The sequence below is a fragment of the Numida meleagris genome, chromosome 1, assembly GCF_002078875.1.
Source record: "Numida meleagris isolate 19003 breed g44 Domestic line chromosome 1, NumMel1.0, whole genome shotgun sequence".
NCBI classification, from domain to species: Eukaryota; Metazoa; Chordata; class Aves; order Galliformes; family Numididae; genus Numida; species Numida meleagris.
Window position 1 is genome coordinate 192253156 of NC_034409.1, and position 22803 is coordinate 192275958.

General features: G+C 52.3%; 1 protein-coding gene across 4 annotated transcripts in view; it reads left to right on the forward strand.

Annotated features, from left to right (window-relative positions):
* DCHS1 (dachsous cadherin-related 1) overlaps positions 4791-22803 on the forward strand; it is a 52494-nt gene continuing 34481 nt past the window's right edge. The window contains exons 1-2 of one of the 4 annotated variants that reach the window (XM_021383666.1): positions 4791-5057; positions 9326-11134. In XM_021383666.1, coding sequence (XP_021239341.1) covers positions 9383-11134 — 1752 coding nt within the window. In that variant the 5' untranslated portion in view covers positions 4791-5057; positions 9326-9382. Of the gene's footprint in view, positions 5058-9325; positions 11135-17486; positions 17797-22803 lie in introns of those variants that run through there. The other 3 variants (XM_021383679.1, XM_021383673.1, XM_021383681.1) reach the window with 3 other exon arrangements.

Sequence of the window (22803 nt, forward strand, 5' to 3'; positions counted from 1 at the left end):
TGTACTTCATGAGGTTGGCATGGGCCCACCTCAAGCCTGTCCAGGTCCCTCTGGATAGCATCCCCCTCCAGCACATCAACTGCACCACTCAGCTTGGTGTTGTCTGCAAACTTGCTGAGGATTCACTTGATCCCACTGTCCATGTCACCTACAAAGATGTTAAATAACACCGGTCCCAACATTGATCCCTGAGGAACACCACTCATCACCTGTCTCCACTTGGACTTTGAGCTGTTGACCACAACTCTTTGCGTGCAACCATCCAGCCAATTCCTTATCCAGCGAGTGGTCCATCCATCAAATCTATTTTTCTCCAATTTGGCAACCAGGATGTCATGTGGGACAGTGTCAAACGCTTTGTACAAGTCCAGGTAGATTATGTCAGTTGCTCTTCCTTTATCCACTGATGCTGTAACACCGTCATAAAAGGCCACCAACTTTGTCAGGCAGGACTTGCCCTTGGTGAAGCCATATTGGTTACTACCAATCACCTCATCTTTATTTTCCATGTGCCTCAGTATGGCCTTCAGGAGGATCTGCTCCATGACCTTGCCAGCCACAGAGGTGAGACTTGCCTGTAGTTCCCTGGATCTTTTTTTCCCTTCTTGAAAATGGGGGTTTCCAGTCAGTGGGAACTTCACCAGACTGCCATGACCTTTCAAATATGACAGATAAGGGCTCAGCAGCTTCATCTTCTAGTTCCCTCAGAACCCGTGGATGGACCTCATTGAGTCCCATAGACTTGTGCACCTTCAGGTTCTTTAGATGGTCTCAAACCTGATCTTCACTTACAGTAGGCAGATCTACCTTCTCCGAGTTCTTAGCATTGCTTTCTCCAACTTGGGTGGTGTGGCTAGAGCCCTTGCTGGTGAAGACTGAGGCAAAGAAGTCATTGAGCACCTCATCTTTCTTTGTATCACTCATGACCAGGTCTCCAGTTTCCTTCCGGAGTGGGCCCACATCTTCCCTGACCTTCTTTTTATTTCTGATAAACCTGTAGAATTTCTTCTTCTTCCCCTTTATGTCCCTGGCTAGATTTAATTATATCTGGGCTTTAGCTTTCCTAACCTGACCCCTGGCTACTTGGACAACTTCTTAGCAGTCCTCCCATGTAACCTGTTCCTGCTTCCACTCCCCATAGACTTTCTTTTTGAGCTTAAGTAAGTCCAGGAGCTCCTTGCTGATCCACGGAGGCCTCCTAGCATTCTTGCCTCCCTTCCTTTTTCTCAGAATGCACTGCTTCTAGGCTTGGAGGAGATGGTCTTTGAATACCAACCAGCTTTCTTGGACCCCTCTTCCCTCCAGGGATTTCTTCCATGACATCCTGCCAAGCAGGTCCCTGAACAGTTCAAAGTCTGCTCTTGCAATCTCAACCAAAAATGCTTACACCTGTCTTAGAGAGAGCTGTCCTCCTGAACTCCACCCACCACACCTCCTGGCCATGTATGCTTCTAGCAGGTGCCTGACCTCTTTTATTTTTAACCTCCATTCTGAATGTAGGAAGGCTTTGCTTGCTGTGAACATCCGGGAATCAGAGCCTAAGCACATCCTAGAAAGATTTCCTGTTTGGGATTTCTGAGCCAGCCTTCAACATGCAAAAGTGGAAGCCTCTGAGCAATTCAGTCAGTCCTGGGCTATCTGCCAAATTGCTCCTATCCAAGTCAGAAGCAAAATGCCATCTAGGAGGAAGGTGCTATGGTGCCAGACCACTCCCCACCTGCTGTTGATGAGAGTGGGGACATGCAAAGTCAATTCTGGAGTGGGGATGTGTGGGACTCCAGAATCAAGGTCATTGTGGTGGCAGAGCAGCAACATGAGAAGTAGCGTGATATGCCATTTCATTGGAGTATTTGCCTGTAGAGCTTGGGAAACACAATGCACGTCAAGCACAATTTCTGTGCTGCCTTCCAGCTATGCTTAAGTGACTACCAACTCTAGTGCGCCATATTGCACCAGTCCCTAGGTTGTACATGTAGAATTATACATAGGTTTCAACACAGATTTTGAAAACATGACAATAAATGGCATGTGATAAAATGCAGCAAGTTTGTCAGAGTAGCACGTTAGACAACTATCTAAAAAAAAAAAACAGAGATTATTAGTCAATCAGAAGTTGTAGGCTTGAGGGAATGCATCATGGTTAACCTCTCATTTGAAGGAGGACTACCAATAATACAAGGTCAGATCTGCATTGAAACCTTGCAGGGTAGAAATCAGCCTACGTGAGCAGCTTTTCTAGTGTTGCACTGCTCTCCTGATGGAGAAATTTTTCCTAAAGTCCACTCTGAATCTCTCAAGCTGTAATTGTGGCAATTGTTCTTATTCTGTTGTCTGCCACTATGAAGAAACATTTGGCTTCATCATTTTTATCTGTTCTTCAGATAGCAGTAGTATGCCATTAGAAAGCCCCTTAGCCTACTCATGGATTGAGAACTGGCTGACTGGCAGAGCTCAGTCACTCCAATGACTGGCAGCCACTAGCCCCATACTGAAATACCGACTACTACCCTCTGAGCCCAGAGGTACAGCCAGTTTTCAGTCCCCCTAATGCTCCATTCATCCAGCCCATACTTCTTTGGTTATAAATGTGGGAGACAACGTGCAGGTACGTGTCATCCACTGCTCTCCATCCATATGGCCAGTCATTCTGTCATAGAAGGCAATCAGGCTGGTCTGGCACAAGCTGTGCTATACAAATCCACATTGCTTCCTTGTTCTCCATGTGTTCAGAAATGGATTCCAAGGTGATGTGGTCCATGAGTTGTCCAGGCACCGAGATGACACCGAGATGACACTGACACACTGATGGTTCTCTGAGTTCCTCCTTGCCTTTCTTGAAAAGGAGTGTAATGTTAGCTTATTTCCAGTCACCAAGGATCTCTCCAAAACCACTTTTTTTTCATATATAATAGCAGCCTTGCAATAACATCAACAAGCTACTGAAAGAACCATCAGCCCTATGTATTTGATGAATGTAGCAAAAAAACAACTGTAGTCAAAAATAAAGAGAAGTAAACACATGATAGCTAAATCAAGGCTGAAATGTCACTGTTACACTTGGAACAGCTGAAGGACAATAATGACGGTCTCACTGGGAGTCAGCTCAAAACTCCCTCTAGCCCCAGACCAGGCTCCAGCAGTGGCTACAAACAGATGCACAGGAAGGTGTGGAAAAATAGGAGAAATGTGTGCCACGTTTCACTTCACTATGCTCTCTGACCCAGCTCTTTGTAACTCACAGAGTTCATGAGGCGGAGGCGGTTTCTTCTGTTCAGGAACCCTCGAAGAATTTCTCTTCTGTGAACTAATCCAGGCACCCCTTGAGCCAATGTGAATTTTGAGCATCCATAACATTTGATGGCAAAGAGTTCCCCAGGTCCGTGGGCCCTCATGTGAAGTATCACATCTTTTTTTTGATCTTGGCTTCTGTTTGCCACATTTCATGCTTCTTTTATATTGGAAGAAGCAGTATACGAACAAAATCAGCTCCGCAAAGCTGAACTAACTCTGCACAGAGTACCCATGATTTCATTGTCTTCTTTCACGTTCCTCTCATCTGTCTCCTTTCCAGAACGGAAACCGAATTGTTCCTTGCATTGAAGGTGATAGGAACCCATCCCTGCTGCCCTCTCCTGAACTTCCTCCTGCTTTCCTGCGGTCTTACGGAGGTAGATGTAAAAGGAAAGAAACGGAACATGTTATTGCTTGCTGACTTTATGAGAATTAATAGATGTGCTGTTCGTGGTCAAAAAGCTTTTATTTTTAGAGCACCTTTACATCAGTAAAAGCAATCCGGTTACCTTTTATGTCTAAATTCAGCTCAGCCTTTGTGGTGTCTAGGAAGGAGTGCAGACATGCAATCTGGGAAATCAGTCCGGTGATCCATGTCCCCTGTTTGCATTGATTGTCACCGATGGAAGAACCCAGGCATTTTCCTGATGAGGTAGAATGAATGGTGACCTTTATAGCGCATGGTACTGTGTAGCAATGGACTGTCACAACACAATGTTTGTTTCCCTACTGAGAAATAAAAGAATGCCCAGTAGTGGTTATTGTCCTGGAGGCAGAGTGGCTCCCAGCAGATACACCAACACCGTCGTGACCTGGCCAGACTGGAGCAGAGAAAACTTGTCTAGGTGGCCACTTTACGCCAAGGGAGCCAGCCGCTCATGGAGCAGCCTGGAAAGTCACCCACTCTTATTCTTGGTATAGGCTGGTGGGGCCCCAGTCACTTGAATGGCAGGCACTACAGATGACTGTTGTCCTTCCCAGGCATTAGAAGCCTCAACGCAAGGTCTGCAGGTTACAGAAACACGTACACTCTGCTTGCGTTTAAGGAAGGAACTGTGGTAGACTAGAAAACGGGATGCGCTTCTGCGATCGCGTGCCCACGTCCCTCCAATACCACCCACCGTCTCCTTCCATCTCTTTTTTGCACAGCCCTCTCCTTGCCCCGTCCCATCCCACCCCCGTCCTTGCCCCTCGCTCTTTCCTACCTCTTCTCACTTCCCCGAGCTCCTGGCGCCCGTTGCTTCCTACCCATCCCTCCACATCCCTCCCGGCTGCAGCCTTTCCCCCCGCTCTGCGCAGGCCCCCTCCCCACCGCTGCTCCCCGGCTCCTTCGCGCCCCGCGTCCCGTGCCCCACCACGTCGACCCTCCTCCGCGGACCCCGGCCCGGGGCCGCGCTCCGCCGGCGCGCTCCGGTGGCGGGGCGGGGATGGGGGCGGCGGGGGGAGACAGGGGCTGAGGGCGGCGCTGGGTCGGGTTTCAGCAGCAGCCTCCGCGCCGAGCCAGCGCCGACCCGCCGCCTGCCGCCGAGCTCTGCGCGGGGCGGCCGCGGCACCGGGAGGCCGGAACACCGGGAGGACGGGGTGGGGGCACGACGCCAGAGGGCACCGGAACACATTGAAGGTACCGGGGCGGCCAGCGGTACCGGAGCGGTCGCGGCACCGGAGCACCGGGGTACCGGGGTACCGGGGTACCGGTGCGGCCGCGGGACGTCTCGCCGGGACCGGATCGTGCGGGATGTGAGCTCTGCCAGCGCGGGACGCGAGGTGTAAGTGCCAGCGCCGGACCGATCCGCTCCCGCCGCCTCCCCGCCTTCGCCCGATGTGCCGCACATCCGCATCAGCGCACGCCGGGCCGGGCCGGACCGGACCGGACCGGGCGCTTTTGTTCTGCCTCCGCCGCGCAGACAATGGAGGGGGGGGGCGGGGGGGGGAGCGCGCCCGCGGCGGCGCAGCACCGCGGATCCACGGCTGGATCAGCCTCGCCCGCTGCGCGACGGCAGTGGGGCCAGCGCTGGGAGCGGGCGAGCGGGACGGTGCGGGCGCGGGAGCGGCGCCGGGGACGGAGCCGCAGGGCAGAGCCGCCGCGGGGCGGGCGCTCGGCGGTCACGGCGGAGGAGCCGCGGAGGCGCCGGGCGGGGGCTGCGGGCCCGAGCGGAGCGGGGGGCAGGGGCGGGCGTTGTTCTGGAACGGAGACTGCACCGTGCGGAGCGTCCCGGGAGCGCCCCGGTACGGGGGTGTACGCGGGCACCGGGAGCACCGGGAGGCGGGGGCACCCGGTGGCTGGGCAGCCCCGAAGGGCAGGGAGCCCCAGCAGCCGCCGGGAGAGACGGCCCAGGAGCCCCGAGAGATGGAGAGCCCTGACAGCCGGGGAGCGCCGGGGGCCGGGCAGCCCGACGGCCAGAGAGCCTCGAGGCCCCGGGCCACCTCTGCATTGGGCATGCAGTATGGCAGGGGCCCAGCCAGTGCTGAGATGCTTGTGGGCCGAGACTGTGGGAACTAGCTAGTGCGTGAGGAGCTTTTATTACAGCTTCCTTTGTAGGGATAGTGTTTTCAGAGACCGGATAGCCTGAAGGAAGCCCTAGTGTGGCACAGAAATTGAATCCATGAGGATGAAGTGGAGCTTGACTGCATCCTTAGAGAATGGTTACCGCTGCTGGTCATTGCTTGGGTTTAGTATTAGAAGGAGATAAGGCTGTGTGGCAGCTGTGAGAGTGAGCAATAGAGATGCTGGTGTTGCAGATCCAGGTGTAAGGAGATAGGGCCGGGAGGCATGGAGATCACTGTAGGTCATAACAGACAGTAGAAGTTGAAAGAGAGTTTTTAGACTGGGGCTGCACTGCAGGCAAGGCTGGGTTGTGCTTGGCTTTGAGGGCAGAAAATCTGAAGGTCTTGAGAGAGATCAGCATGAGTGTAGAACAGAAGAGCGTATTCCAGCACGGTGAGTGGTGCTCAGCAAAGTTGAAATTGGATTCTACATCCTTCCTGACCTGCAGTCTTAGAAACATCATTATATGAGTCATGGCCCCTCGTGTGAAGCTTTGGGTATGGCATCAGCAGCACGTGCAGCTTTGATGGAGCTTTTGCACAGCAAGCACTCTGACATCTGTTTGTGGCGTGCAGAATGGGTGCCGTCTTTCTAGCTTCTCTGCTAGTGCCGGGATGGGCCTGCTTTCCCTTCTCCATGGCTGACATGAGACACAATGCCACTGGCAGCATGCGGACAGGGATTCATGCATTGGTCCTTCTGTAATTCCTTATGTATTTTTTCTAAACATGGCTTATCTCCTAAGCGTAGTCTCAGCTCTCCTGATGCCTTGGCGTATCAGCCCCAGGCCTGGAAATGCCTCTGCATATTGCAGCACCCTTCCTGTCAGCCCCCTTACTACAGCTCTGGACCCCAGCCTCCTCTCCGGACAGATTCTGATACTAACCGTTTTCTTCAGAGACTCTTGCTGCCATTTGTTACTAGGAAACTCAGTGCCCGATAGTGGGAGGGACAGAAGGGGAGCAGGGCAGTCTGGCTCACATTACACAGGCTGGGCCTGGACCAGTCAAGCCAGCCCCTCGCGCTGAGCTATCTGCTAATTGGAAGCAGCTGTTCGGATTTGGTGACTCTGCATCAACTGAGGTTACTGCTGTCTTCCTTGCTGTCCCAAGCCTGCCAGTCTCATAGGAATAAAGGGCTGCTAGTGCCGTGGACGGCCTTCTGCCCATACTGGGCTTGTGCAGTCTGGCAAGCAGGCAGTCACATCTCTTTCCTAAGAGGTAGCTAAGCTCTGAACATGTGTCCAGGAAGGAGGGAAAGGGAGAAGTTTACACACATTTGATCACCCTAGAAACCTGACTTTTTGTTACTCAATTGCCCCGGTGCTCTCAGCTGCCCTTCACACTCCCCATTCACATTTCCAGTTTCCCTGTTCCCACAGCAGCGGTCCACAAAGCCTTGCTGCGCTCCCTTCTGCTTTCCAAGAGTCGCATCAACAATCAAAATAGGGCCGGTTCTTTTCCCCATATCTGTGCCCTTATCTGATCCAGGCACTACTCAAGACATTTCAGCTTTATCTCGTCCTCAGCCACTGAGATCACCTCATTGCATCCCTCTTTTTATTACTCCACTAGTTTTTCTACCCTCCTTTTACTTAAGTTTTCATTTACCCGCCTGCCAGGGCTTTGAACTCTGCCGTGTACCTTCCCATGACCTGAGCAGCTGGGTTACAGTTAGGTTGGTGCAGTTGCATCACGGAAGCAAATTTGGACCCCATTCTCTCAATTCTAGATGCATGTAATTAAACCTTCAGCTGGGGAAGCTTCATTAACTCTCAAGAGAAAGAGCAATGGACTTGTTTAGGGCCATTGAATTGGTGCAGCTCACCAGCTAGCAGCCCACAACAATGTGTAACTTCTTAGGACTTCTGCTCCCGAGAGATAATGAAGATTCATGTTTGCTAGGTACAAGAACAGTATGTGGCATTACTTGCCATAGGTATCAGGCACTGGGGGTATGCATAGGTTTCTAGTTCCTATAGCTCACTGAGGTAAACACTCATTCTTTTATATGTAGGAAACACTTTTTTAGACTTTTCTTTCTGTCACCAACCCAGAATTTCTGCAAGAAAAATCAACCTAAACAGTTGTCCTGAGGTGGGAAAGAGGGCCAACGAATAACTGTACTACGTCTCTCAGAAAGGGTTAGCACTGCTGTAGAGTTCTGCAGATCGAAGGTTGCCATTTGTAGTCCCCAAACCAGGCAATACTAGCCACCTCTGTCCCCCAAGACAGGGAGGTTCCTGCCGTCCTGCGTCTGACATGAGCTGCTCCTGAGTGTGGTTATGGGACCAGCAGCAAATGCTTTCAAGAGAGTCCAAGTGTGAGCTCATGCTGCCGCCATCCCTGCAGACCACTAAGCCTCGTTTACCGGGGGCTAAAAGCGGCACTGGGGCTGGTGTTCTTCACAAGCACTTTGACTGCTGAGTTGCTCTGCCTACTTGCAGGGAGGGTGGGCAGAGCCCTTGGGGGGCTCACAGCCTTTGGGTGCCGCGAGTATGTCCAGCGTGTCCAGCAGTGGTGTTGCTGCAGGGAGCTGCTCCTCCCTCCTTGTCCCTCCCCCACTGCTGCAGTGAAATGAAGCTACAGCAGGGGGAAATGGAGTGAAGGAGCCAGAACGAACAAGGAGCAGCGAGAAGGAGACAAAGGAGGAGAGTGAGCAGTGGAGAGTGTGGGACGGGGAAGGAGCCAGAGCAGCTGGCAGTTCAGAGGGAATTGCTGCGTTCCTACTGTACCACCACCACCCTCCATGGTACCAGCTTGGGGCATCCACAGATCTCTGTTCCTGGCTAAACAATGGGCCCTGTTGGCCCTAGGAGGACAGGGTTTTATCCTGGGCATTCCCAGCTGTGGGTATGTCCTTTGCAATAGAGCCATTCTGATTTATTGTTCTCTGGATGTAAGCCCATTCCAGTTCTGCTGCACCCCACCAGGGACACCCGATTTGCACTTCACATTTTTTTTGAACCTAAATCCCTGTGGTCATGAAAAGCAAGCTACTGGGGAAGGGGGGTTCGACAGGGTCACTTGTTGGGATCGCTCCCAGTTTTAAGACCATATTTTTCAGGATAGAGAGGTGCTAGGCTGCTGCTTGTCCAAAAATCTCTGTGGTCTTGCAGACACTGTTTCTCAGCTTTGCAGGAAGCATTCAGCTGTTAAAGGCACAGGAACCAGCTGGCTCCAGTGCTGCCAGGAGGGCTGCTAGTTGGGAAGAATGCTTGGCTGTGTAGAAAGAAAACCTATGTGACAGAGTACAAGCTGGTAACATCAGCACATGGCCAGGTTTGCTCTGCTTGGCTGATGTTAGGTGCTGGCCTAGGCCTTCATTCTGAGCACCCTTTGCTCTACAAATTTTCCTCTCATGAGGGATAAGTGATACAGAGCAATCAAGCAGAAGGTACCTGGCAGGCTTTCCCTCCCCACGTTCTTATTCTGTCCTTCATTTGCTGCTCCCTCTTAACCAGCCTCCTCTGGTCTGCATTCCTTGCAGGATTAAAGTGCACTGCAAAGAAGATCAAGCAACCTTCTGCTCTGCAAGCCGCTAGTAATGGAGCAGATGAAAGGGTCGGCCATGCTTCTGTTGGAGCTGCTAATTCTTGGGGGCCTGAGAGCAGAGAAGGGCTCTGCTGTCCTGGGCACCCTGGATCTACAAATAGATGAGGAGCAGCCAGCTGGCACCATCATTGGGGACATCAGTGCTGGCCTGCCCCCTGGCACCAGTGCCTACATGTACTTCATATCAGCACAGGAGGGCAGTGGAGTTGCCACTGACTTGTGGATAGATGAGAACAGGGGCATCATCAAAACAGCCCGTGTCCTTGACCGAGAGACCCGGGACCATTACAGCTTCATAGCTGTTACCCTAGAGGGCATCACAGTAGAAGTGAATATCCAAGTTAATGACATCAATGACCACGCTCCAGCCTTTCCCAAGCAACACAGCACTTTCCAGATCCCAGAGCACACACCCGTTGGCAGCAGATTTCCTTTGGATCCAGCTTTTGATGCTGACAGCGGCGTGCTCAATACCCAAGGCTATGTGATTAAGGGTGACAACGTGGGGCAGGCCTTCCGTCTGGAAACACGGCGTGGACCCAATGGGGTCCTGTATTTAGACCTGGTGGTCAGCAATGTCTTGGATCGGGAGAACCATTCATCATACTCCCTGGTGTTGGAAGCCTATGATGGGGGCTCTCCTCCCAGGAGCAGCCAAATGACGTTGGATGTGTCCATCCAGGACATCAATGACAATGCTCCTACCTTCAACCAGAGCCGCTATCATACTCTCATATCAGAGAATTTGAAACCTGGCAGTAGCATCCTGCAGGTCTTCGCATCTGACGCAGATGAAGGAGACAATGGGGATGTGATTTATGAGATCAACCGGCGACAGAGCGATCCTGACCAGTACTTCACCATTGACTCCCGAACTGGAGTCATCAAACTCAACAAGGGTCTGGACTATGAAGTCAGGAAGGTGCACGAGCTGGTGGTACAGGCACGGGATAAGGCTGTCCATCCTGAGGTCACCACAGCCTTTGTCACTATTCATGTGCGCGACTACAATGACAACCAACCCACCATGACTATCATCTTTCTGAGTGAAGACGGCTCCCCTCAGATCTCTGAGGGAGCCCAGCCTGGCCAGTACGTGGCACGCATCTCTGTTTCTGACCCAGATTATGGCGAGTACTCCAATGTCAATGTCACTCTGGAGGGAGGGGACGGCAAGTTTGCCCTCACTACAAAGGACAACATAATCTACCTTATCTGTGTGGACCAGCTTCTGGATCGGGAAGAAAGAGACTCCTATGATTTGCGAGTGACAGCTACTGATTCAGGAACGCCTCCGCTCCGGGCAGAATCAACCTTTGTGCTGCAGGTGATAGATATCAATGACAACCCTCCACTCTTTGACCAGCAGGAGTACAAACAGAGCATCCCTGAGGTTGTGTACCCAGGGAGCTTTGTCCTGCAAGTGACCGCTCGAGACAAAGACCAGGGTCCCAACGGGGAGGTTCAGTACAGTATCATGCATAGCCATGACACCCATTCCAGCTGGTTTGCCATTGACCCTGCTACAGGTATCATCACCACTGCTGCCCCACTGGATTATGAGAAGGATCCTCAGCCTCAGCTGACAGTGCTGGCCACGGATAGGGGAACCCCTCCCCTCTCTTCTTCAGCTGTGGTGCTTGTGGCCCTGCAGGATGTTAATGACAATGAGCCAGTGTTCAGAAGTAATTTCTACAACGTGTCCCTGAAGGAGAACACCCCTGTTGGTACCTGCTTCCTACAGGTAGGTACAACTGTCAGGAGCTGAGCTTGAGTTGGGCACAGCCAGGGCTATGAGAGGTTGGAGATGAGAGACATGCCACTGAAGGATGTTTGGTGCAGATTTCATGGCTTTGATAGGCACTAACAGTAGCAGGAATGCTAGAACAGAGAACTCTTCCCTCACCGTGAGCAGAGAGAAGTGGTGCAGAGCATTGCTATGCACTTTCTGCATGCAAGTACTGGGTGATATCATTGATACCATAGGCAGATCTCAAGGAATTCCTTTGTGCAAAGCACTGTGTTGATCTCGGCTCACACTGTGGCCTACTCTGACAGGCATTTCTTGCACAAGTGTGGAGCTGTCCTTGTCAGGCCAGAGTACCGGCAATGGTGCTCAGGAGCAAGGTCAGGCCTCTAGGAAGCTGCTTGTGGCTGGACTGGTAACTTCTCTCTCCCTCTGGTTATGGACAAAAGCATTAATTATACATGAATGGTGTTGTTATATTACCTTGGAAGCAGCATCTTTGGCATTTGAGCTGAGAGGCACATGCTACGTCAGTCTTTGTGTAGTGAGAGTGCACACGTGAGGCCTGGGGTGAGCTGCCCAGCTGCCCCTCTGTTAGCTCTCATGGGGGCTCAGCTGTGCCAGCTATGCCATCAGCATGACCCTGCAGGGTCTGTCAGGGCCGCACGGGGTCTGTCCCTGTGGGACAGGTGGGGTGAAGTGGTGCCAGAGCCATGCTGGGACAGGGGTCAGGAGGGGGCCAAGGATGGCAATGGGCTCCGGGACAGGGCAGGAGTGGTGTTGCCCTGGAGAATGTGGAGGCTTCAGGTGTTTGTGGGGACAACTCAACTGAGGTGGCTCCAGTGGAGGCCCCTCTCGTTCTCAGTGCCATCCTGCTTGGTGCTGCTTACTGTAAGGCAGGAAGGCATTCTGGAAATATAGCTCGCAGTGAAGGCTGGGCTTCTGGCTGCAAGTGTGGGGACAGACAGGAGGGAGGTGGGACCCTGGAGGAGCCGGGAAGGTGCAAGACTGTGGGGATGCCATGGAGATGTTGGTTGAGCCACAGGGCTGGGCCATGGTGACAGTCAGTGCGGCGAAGAAGCCAGCCTGGCCCACACAGCACAGGAGGAGGTGCTCGTCCAGCAGCCGGCAATGGCTGAGGGTTTGGACAGGTTTCGATGGTCTTGGCTTGGCCCTCATGTTTCATTTGGAAACAGCGCATCTGGGCTGAGCACAGGTAACTCCCTCGTGGCCTCGGCATAAAGCAAACAGCACACACATCTGCTGCTGCTTCCTCTGAGCCGGGAAATGTGAGAGGATGGGAAAGGAGGCTGGCTGGGCTGCCGGCTCAGCACCAGGCCACAGCCGGCGCAGGCCAGGTCGGGGAGCTGGCAGAGCTAGGGTAGGGAGCCACGGTCTGAGCTGACCTGCCCGGTCCGGCCACCCCTGCCTGGAACTCGAAGGCTTCCATGGGCCCTTCGGGGTCCACAGCAGCCAGCAGCTGGTGCCACATTCCACAGGGTCACCACATCAGGTGTACAGCCCTGCAGACCCTCTGTTTCCCCTGCTTGACTTCATCTCTCTGTGACTTCCAGGCATCAGGGCTCATCTTGCCTTAGGGTCCAGACCCGCATAATGCTAACGAGAGCCCAGGTTACAGGGCAGCCCCTGCCGACATACCTGCAGGTCATAGGCAGCTGCCAAGGCTGACACAGAACAGAAAGCATTTTGTTCTCCATCAGACCATCAAGTTTCTAAGCAAGAAAGGAGAGGACCAGGTCTGTTTCTGGATGCTGACATCTGCTCTCTGTGAGCAGGACAGAATGATAGGAAAGTGGGGAGTCCATGTAACTGATGAGGGTACCAGCTGCAAGTCTCCTGCATCCCAGCCACACCCCATCCGTTCTGCCAGGTTGTTCTGGTGGCTCCCTCTGTATTCAGCACGGGTGAGGCTGCACCTCAAGTACTGTGTCCAGTTTGGGGCCCCTCACAGCAAGAAAGACATTGAGGCCCTGGAGCGTGTCCAGAGAAGAGCAATGAAGCTGTGAGGGGTCTGGAGCACAGGGCTTATGAGGAGCGGCTGAGAAAGCTGGGATTGTTCATTCTGGAGAAGAGGAGGCTCAAGGGAGACCTTATCACTCTCTATAACTACCTGAAGGGAGGTTGTAGTGAGCTGGGGCTCAGCCTCTTCTCTCTTGTAACTAGTGACAGGACGAGGAGGAATGGCCTCAAGTTGCACCAGGAGAGATTCGGGCTGGACATTAGGAAATACTACTTTTCTGAAAGAGTGGTCAGGTGCTGGAATGGGCTGCCCAGGGAGGTGGTTGAGTCACTGTCCCTGGAGGTGTTCAAGAAATGTTAGATGTTGTGCTAGGAGACATGGTTTAGTGGGGTTGTTGGTGGTAGGTGGATGGTTGGACTGGATGATCTTGTAGGTCTTTTCCAACCTAGTTAATTCTATGATTCTATGATTCTATGTTTATTTATTTCTTATGTTTATCATGGGTCAAGTCTTACAGTAGCAGACCCTGCATGAGCCTAAGCAAAGGAAATAGCAAACCAGTGTTCAAATCTGAGAAGAGAGAAAAACACAGGCAGAGAAGAAGACCAAGTAGCCAATGAACACAACACCATCAAACAATAGAGCAGGGGATGGTCACTAATTGGTTGTCTCTGTTTCCCTCTGTAGCCCTGAGTTGGTAATATAGATCATGGAATCATAGAATGGTTTGGGTTGGAAGGGACCCTTGAGATCATCTAGTTTCAACCCCTCTGCTGTAGGCAGGGACATCTCCCTCTCGACCAGGTTGCTCAAAGCCCCATCCAGCCTGGTCTTGAGTGCTTTCAGAGGGGGAGCGTCTACAGCCTCACTGGGCAGCCTGTTCCAGTGTCTCACCACTCTCACAGAAAATAATTTCTTCCTGCTGTCTAGTCTAAATCTATTCTCTGCCAGTTTAAAACCATTTCCCCTTGTCCTGTCACTAACTGTCCTTATAAAAAGTCCCTCTCCAGCTTTCCTGTAGGCCCCTTCAGGCACTGGAAGGCCGCTATTAGGTCTCCTCGCAGCCTTCTCTTCTCCAGGCTGAAGAGCCCCAGCTCCCCCAGCCTGTCCCCATAGGGGAGGTGCTCCAGTCCTCTGATCATCTTTGTGGCCCTCCTCTGGACCTGCTCCAACAGCTCCATGTCCTTCTTGTGTTGGGGGCCCCAGAACTGGACACCGTGCTCCTGGTGGGGTCTCGTGAGAGCAGAGTAGAGGGGCAGAATCACCTCCCTCGCCTTGCTGGTCACACTTCTCTTGATGCAGCCCAGGATACAGTTGGCCTTCTGGGCTGCAAGCATATATTGCCAGCTCATGTTGAATCTCTCATCAATCAACGCTCCCAAATTCTTCTCCTCAGGGCTGCTCTCAAGTCATTCTCTGCCCGACCTATATCTGCGCTTGAGATTGCCCCGACCCAGATGCAGGACCTTGCACTTGGCCTTGCCGAACTTCATGAGGTTGGCATAGATGCTTTAGGGCTCATCAGACCATGTTCACATGCTGTGTTTACATGATGTGGAGCACTGTTCTGGTATAAATTCACTCTGCTGGCTTATATTTGTTTTAAACATTCTGTTGGATTGACATTGTACCAACAAGCTGCATGCATGGTCAGATATTTTCTTTCTGGGCCTTTCTAACTTTCTAAGCTGAATCAAATATCGTCTGTCCTCTGGCAGCCTGCGTAAAGCAGAGAGAGTTGTGTAAACCCCATGTTGTGAGCAGTGGTTGATCTGACTGAAATGTGAATGAGACGAGATGGTAGATTATTGACTCTTGTATAGATCCGATATTAATGATTTTGGAACCAGGGTTTACATATTTCACTTGCACCCATACACACAATTGTTGGGGAAGAAGAACATCAGCAATCAAAAGCTGACCAACAGCATATGTAATGTGTATCCTTTTCTTACAATTTTGAGGACGAGTCTGATGCACTTTGAAGTTTGAGTACAATTTTGTGATTCTGTGGGGCTGGCTGTGCTGCATGCACAGCGCTTGGACAGCTTCTGAGGCTGTGCACTATGTAGCATGACCTGCATGAAGTGTTCTAGGCTAAAGCAGGCTACAGTAATACGGAGTCTTGAGGGATAATCCTCATGCATCGATTATGGCACTGAAGGGGGATGTTTGTGAGAGAACACAGGGAGCAGCCACGCACTGGGACTGGAACAGGAGGAGGACTAATGGTCACTGACTTTGCTGCCAAGGAGAGTGGCGGGAGGACGCTGCTATATGCATTCGTTTTCTTGGGACAAGAGCTTTAGCATGAACCTATTTTCAGATTTTTGCACGACACAGAACAGGCCTTCTCCTCCTCTGAAATAAGACAAGCTTTCCGGGACAAAATGAGGAGATGCTTGTGAGCTTGCTAGGGATCAGTGTGAGGGGAGGGAGTGCATCATGCTTCTGGGAGAGGGTCCATCATGTGGATGAGTCTGAGGGTGCAGAGGGACAGGGGACATGGGGGAGATGCTGGTACTTAGGGAGGTTTTGGGGGAGGTGAGTGCTGTTGTTACCGCCAGAAGAGCTGCATTTGTTCCAAATTCCTGTGAAAGTTATTTCCTTGCGCTGCCAGCAGCCTCCTCCTGGGCTTGGCACAGCAGCCAGCGCCATGATTAATTCAAGTAGCATTTCCCCTGGAGCTGCAGCAGCTTTTCCACTGCAGCCGAGAGGCCCCAGCCCCTCGTGCTCCTCTCCCCTCATGCTCTGCTCCTCCCCCAGCCCCCTCCACAGATCCCTCCTTCCTCTGCACTGATCCCCAGCCCCCTCACAGCTGCCCCTCTTCCCTCACCTCTGCTTTGGCCCCAGGTCCCCTAGATCTCCCCTTCCTCCTACAGTGCTTGCTCACACCCTCCCTCCTCCATGCCACCCGCAGCCCCACACCTGTGCACACTAACCCCCAAAGTGCCAAGCCCTGCTCCTCCCCTCGTGGAGCCCCAGCCCCACAGCATGCTCCCCCTCCCCTTCCCTCAGTCTCTGCTCCCTCCTGTTCTCTCCACACCCCTTGATTGCTGCCAGCTGCTGATGTCTGCCCCCCAAGGGACCCTTGCTGTTCTGCCCCCAGGGCACTTCTCACTGGCAGTGCTCTCCCTCAAGGGCCCTAGGGCACCCTAGCCTCTTCTGCTCCCCATCCCTTCCTGCTGTTCTCCCTCTGATGCACCAAGCTCCAGTCTCACTCGTGCATCTTGCCTGACCATGTCCTCTCCTGCTGTGTAGACATGATCTGCCAGCTCTCGCTGCCTGAGCTCTGTGCAGCCAGTTCCCAGCCCAGCACCCCACTTTGAAGTCCTTCTTGGCATCAGTGTCCCCCAGCAGGGGGGGACCCTCTCACATCCTACCCTACACTGCTGCTGCCCTGCTTGAATCCCCTTGAGACTTTTTTTGCAGAGTCCTAGCTTCTCCCCTGCTTAGCACCCAAACTCTTCTGCTCTGCTGAGGTTCCCAGAACCCTTTAGCTCTCTGCTGCAGCTCCCGTTTTATCTCTCTCCTGCTCCAACAGAGAGGACACCTGGATGCTTGTGTGTGAGCTTTGCTTCTCCTCATTCTGCTCCTTTCTTTGCCCCTGCCCTCTGCAGCACTGGGACTCCGAGAAAGGTTGTGCTCACCCTCAGGTTCCTGCAGACCTTGTCCAGCGTTAATCTCCATTGGGATTCTACCTCCCTGCTAGTGTCTGCAATTGAACTGCCTCCCCTCCTCCTCAAAACCGAGGGCTTTGTCCCATCTCGGAGCAGTTTCTCCCCTGTTCTCCGTACTTAATCTGTATGGCTGCAGCAGCCCTGCGTCTTCCCATGCCTGGACTATGGCTGTGGGGCTGCCAGCGAGAGCCTTGCCATGCCCTGTAGCTGTGGGAGCCAGTGGTGCAGGCGAGCAGTGCCTGCAGCTGTGCAGAGGAGTCCCCCCGGATGTGGTGCATTGTGCAGCCTCAGGGTCTGACCCTCGCCTCTGCCACGCGTGCTGGACAATCACTGGGGCCGAACCCTGACCTCGTTCATTCCTCTGAGGCCCGAGCATGCTGGAGGCTGAGACACAACCCTGGAGCCAGAGACAGCTCCTGAAATAGCAGCCGTGGCCGCTCCCTGGCTGCTTTTAGCTGGTCAGCATCTGTGCCAGGGCTGGGGAGGGCAGGATGCCTGGCACACACTCAAGCAATGGGAGCCGTGCGTGGGATCGTTGACCACACTGGCGCCAGCCTCCCCTTCTCTCCCACCAAGAGCCGTCACTCTGAGGGGCGGGAGCCCAGAGCCAGATGTTTGCCAAAGCCGCAGCGTAACATGTGCGTAGCAGAGATCCAGCCAGGGCAGGGCTCCAGATGAGCTCCCTGCTTGCTGACAGTGCTTACTGGAGATGGGGAGGATAGCCAGAGAATGGTTCCTGAGAAGGACTCCATCCCTCCCGTGCACTGTGGACTGTGTAGGGGGAGCACATGGGTGAGCAATAAGGCTGGGAGGGCACGGGACTCTGGTATTGCCCTGCAGATGGATTTGATAGAAGGAGAAGCCTTTGCTCAAAGCTGTGCAGCTGAGGACTCCAGTATGTGACTCCTCTATCCTTCTCCTCTGAGGGAATCATAAGAGCTTTGTGGTACGTTGACTCCACTCTCTTCCATCCCATCTTGCCAGAGGACTAGGAGGAGGTAGGTGAAATAAGGCCTAAATTCTTTAGTTCCCGTCTTTGTCCTCCCAGTTCTCTATGTAGTGGGGAGAGGCACACCTGCTCAGTACCTGCACTCCTTCCCTCAAAGCAATCATAGTTCCCTGAGGTTTGCGCTGTGCTTTCTTTCTCCCTAACCCTGCAACATCTTGCTGCTCTTGTGCCATTCACTTCTGCTACTTCAGCCACAGCAGTTCCACAAGGTGCCCTTCTGCCCACTTGTGCCTGTCAAGTGGCTGCAGGGTAAGCAAGCAAAATCTCCCAGCAAACTGCAGGAAAGAAGGGTCAGGCAGCAGATGCTGCTGGCTGTGTGCGGGGCTGGTGGAGCAGAGCAGCTCTCAGAAGGACCGAGGTGACTGGAGGGCTGGGAGATTCAGGAGGGCGGTTGGATGCAGATCACAGAATCACAAAAAGTTTACGTTTGGTTGCAGTTGGGGCTGCCCAGGACCACAACTCCACAATGCCTATGGGCAGCTTGTGCTAGTACTCAGTCACCTGCACAGTAAAGTGCTTCTTGTGTTCCATTTTTGCACATCTTTGCACTGCCACTTCAGATACTTCTAGACATTCATGTCCTCCATGCATCTTCTCTTCTCTAGACTAGACAGGTCCTATTCTCTCATCCTTTCCCTGCAGTAGAGATACTCCAGTCCCTTCAGCATCTATCGATCCTTTGCTGCAGTCTTTCCAGGACGTCCATGCCTCCCTTGTACTGGGCGACCCAGCACTGAACCCAGTGCTCCAGGTGAGGCCCCACCAGAGCTGAATGGGGCGGGGGATCACCTTCCTTGACCTACTGGCAGTGCTGTGCCTAATGCAGCCCAGAGCAGCAAGACCCATCTGAGCAGCAAGGGCCCATTGCTGGCACATGTTCAGCGTGTCCACCAGGACTCCCAGGTGCTTTTATGCGCATCTGCTTTCCAGATGGGTGGTCCCAGCACATCCTGATGCCTGGGGCTGCTCCTCGCCAGGGGCAGGACTTTGTCCTTCTTGTTCATCTCCAGGAGGTTTCTGTCAGCTCATTTATCCAGCCTGTCACAGTCCCTCTGGATGCCAGCATGACAGTGGTGTATCGGCCACTCCTCCCAGCTTTGTGTCTCCTGCAGATTTGCTGAGGGTACACTGCCCATCATCCAGATCAGTAATGGAGATGTGACACAGGACTGGACTCGGTATTGACCCCTGGGGTGCTCATTACTGGCCTCCAATTAGACTTTACATTGCTGATCACTACCCTCCGTGTTCTACCATTAAGCCTTTTTTCAGCCCTCCTCGCTGTCTGCTCATCCAGTCCATACTTCAGCAGCTTTTCTGTGAAGATCTTATGGGGACAGTGTCAGAGGCCTTCCTGAAGGCCAGGAAGACAATATCCACTTGCAGGTGAAGCCTGAGGCAAAGCAGGGATTCAGGACCTTGCCGTTCTCCATCTAATTGTGTCACCAGGTCCCTGAATCACTCAGCAGTGGTCCTTCATATTGTCTTTGAGATCCCTGGCCGGATTGCAATCCATTTGGGAGCTGAATGCAGACAGCAAGTTCTTCATGTATTTACGGTGGTCAGTTAGTGATTTCATTGGAAAATGCCCCAGTTGTACTTCGTGAGCCCCTCAATGATTGTAGTCTCTATGAAAGAAAAGTCTTGAAAGCACAGCATCAGGTTCCTCCCCTGGTTTCCTTAACACATTCTCGGGTCTCCAGGGGCACGTGCCATTTCAATTGCATTCATTCTAGGAAAGAAACAGTACATTTTATATTTTTCTCTTTCTCCCAGTTCCTTTTCTTTACCCTGACATTTTAATGTAATGATGATGCTGGCGTATCTCACCAATATGCTACCACCAAACTATGCAGTTCTTTTTACTTTTGCCATCCTAATCTTCTTCCCTCTGGCTTTCATCCTTTCTCTTCCTGGGTTTCCTTCCTGGCACAGAGATGGTAGTTGTGCCAAACTATAGCTACTGTATTTTAACATTTTACTTTTTTGGTGCTTTTCAGTTAGCACATTTCTCCTACTGACGTGCCTTTTACATACCAGTATTCACAAGTCTGTTGTGATATTCCTAGGTCTGATTATACAGTATCTGGCCAATCTCTTAAACAAATATTCGCCGTTCAGCATGCATACAGATTTAAGAACATGCTCATCCTTTTTACAGTTGTCACACACACAGACGCAGTAGACGTGGAGAGGCTGTCAAACACACAAGACATCCTGCTGGGGTTGTCTGTAAGGGCTTACTGCCCACTCAGCCACTATCAGCATTTGAGTGTCTTTGTTCCCTCTCCCCTGTCCTGCTTTGGAGCATGGCTGCAGCACTGATTAACAACTGCCTACAGCAAACATTTGTCTCCAAAGGCTGCCGTGAAATGCAGTCTTTCCCTTAAGGATGCTGTTTGTGTGAGGCCCCAGTCTCCAGCTGGATCTCTAGGCTGCCTACTTCCTTCAGCAGCACTGTGACGCTTACTCCTGGCTCATGCTGGTCCATCATAGCAAAGGGGCGCACCCTCTTTCAGTTTCCCCTGCTTCTTCCACCTCTTGCTTCAGTTGTTCAGGAAGCAAAGTCTTAGTTCCCTTCCATCAGCTTTTTCCTTACTGTCCAGCTTGTGGTCTGTGCTGCGGTACCACGCGTTGTTGAGAGTGGTCCTGTATTCTATTATTTCCCTCATCTGATGTAAGAAGGAAACAGAAAGGGAAAAAGACAAAACAACTACCAAACCAACCAAAACCAAAACAAAACAAAACCAAAACAGGCATGAAATGTATTTCCAAATAACATTAGAGTTGCCAGCCTATCCTTTCAGAATTCAAGTATGAACTGGGACTGAATAATCAATTAATTGAAGGGAATAGAATCCTTCTGACCATTGCTCTTCTATGACTTGGCTGCATGATCTTGGCTAAGTAGTACATGCTACAGAACAATATGGGACCGACATTGCCTAGCACAAACCAAGACCTTCCTAAAAGAGGCAGATGGTGGAGAATGATGGGGTCCTGAGAGCACTAATTGGCTTTAATCGCCCTGATTAGCCTCACCTGGGACCCCCAGCCCACACCATCTGCCTGTGGCTCCAGGGGCTCCATTTAGGATCAGGTCTGGCACTGCAGCCTGGCTGGAGTTGTGTTAGTGTGTTCATCTCCAGCCCTGTTCCTGATCCTGCTTCTTAAATAGAGCCCAAACCCCACCTTTAGGCAGCTCATCTACTAGGGTAGATCCCCTTGGGTGTGTTTATTTTAGCCTTAACCGCAGTTCTGTTTCTGGCTTTATCTACGTTTGTCCTTAGCCTTGCTCTGGCAAAGGACTCTGGACTTGATTCTTTGCTCACTTTGCCCAGGACTGTCAATGGACCCTGTTAGCAGCGCCTGGCTCTGCCCATTATTTTTGGACTGTGTGGCACTGTGCCTGTCAGTGAGGCAGTACACCTGTATTACGTAAGTCCTGCCCCATCTTCCTTTAGGGAGCATCCATCTCATGCTGTTTGTAGGCAAAGGGGTGGCTATGGCCCTTGCAGCCTGGGTCTGGCAGTGACTAATCCCACAGGGACTGATGGCATAGATAGACAGGGAAGCCAGTGCTGCATCTTTAGATTAGTGTAAACCTGTTCCAAGCCAAATACATTGGATCTCTCATGGCCTGTGGGAAAGGGGTTCCTGCTTCTTTCTCCCCTCTCCAGGGAGTATTTATTCTATTTGGCTGCACATCACCTTGGAACTCTCAGCACGTGCCAGCATAAGGGGGCTTTACCCTTGCAGAGCCCAGAAAGGGAAATAATGATATGAAAAGTTGACCCTGGGAATTCTGGAGCTGTGAGAACACCTGAGGCAGAATTCTGCAAAAAAAAAAAAAACCAACTTCAGGAAGTGCTAGAGGTGGTCCCAGGCTGATTGCAGGGTGTCAGGTGAAGCCAAGGCAGCATGGCAAAAGAGAGGTAGTCTGCAAGTGAGATTAAGGGAGTGGACAATGAGCGCAGGAGTGTGTGCGTTCTGCTGTGTGACCCTGGTGAGTGGAGGCTGTGTGAGGTCTAATATGCTAAGCCATTGCTGTTGGCACTGGGCATTTTTATGTGTCTGAGTGATGTAGATTCTGTTGGGAAAACCTTCTGGGAATCTGTGTCTGTTGCTGTTCCCCACAGCACCTCAGCATGCTGTGACTCCTGCTGTGGGTTATGAACAGAAGCGAAGGCAGCTGCAGACCTTTGTAGTGGGACATACCTGTGGGGTGGTACTTCAGCTTGTCACAAGGCTCTTGCCTTCTTGTAGGGATGCAGATATTTGAGGAGAACCCAGCTAGTCCTGCAGCCCCTTGCCCATAACTTTGACAGGGATTTATGGACTCTGCTGCTGGAGCCCTCCCAGATGTCTTGTATTTGCCCACCCCCACAGGTACAGGGAAGGAGTATACAGGCTCAGAGGAAGAACTGTGAACTGGTCTGTATGTGACTAAGAAAAGATGAGGGAGAGAATCTACAGCTGGAACTGACTGGACTGGCTGCAACAAATGCAGAGCTACACTGAGTGCTGGACAAGGAGCCAAAGAGCAGCTACAGTACAGCAGAGCAAGGTTCCATATAGCCCAGTTAGCTGCCTTTGCTAGTGGCCAGCAGCCTGTGCTGGGAAAAGGGTGCAACAGCTGAAGCAGAGTCACAGAGTAACTGAGGGCTTGGAGACATTGAATGCTCTCTGGTCCAACTGCCTGCTCACAGTGGGGTCAGCTGTGGGGTCAGACCAGGCTGCGCTTGGCTTTATCCAGCAATTATCCAAATTCACCTTGAACACCCACACAGATGGAGACTGTACTGCAGCAGCCTGGTGTGGGGTCAGACAGACTTCGTGGGGAAAAGCCTTTCCCTGGATGGAGCCTGAACCCTGGATCCTGGTTCTGCCATGAAGCACTGTGCAGAGCCCGGCTCTGGCTGTGTGTAACCTCCCCATGGGAGCCGGTGGGTTGCTGCTAGGCCAGAGCTCTCCTGAAGGCCGAGCAAGCCCTGGT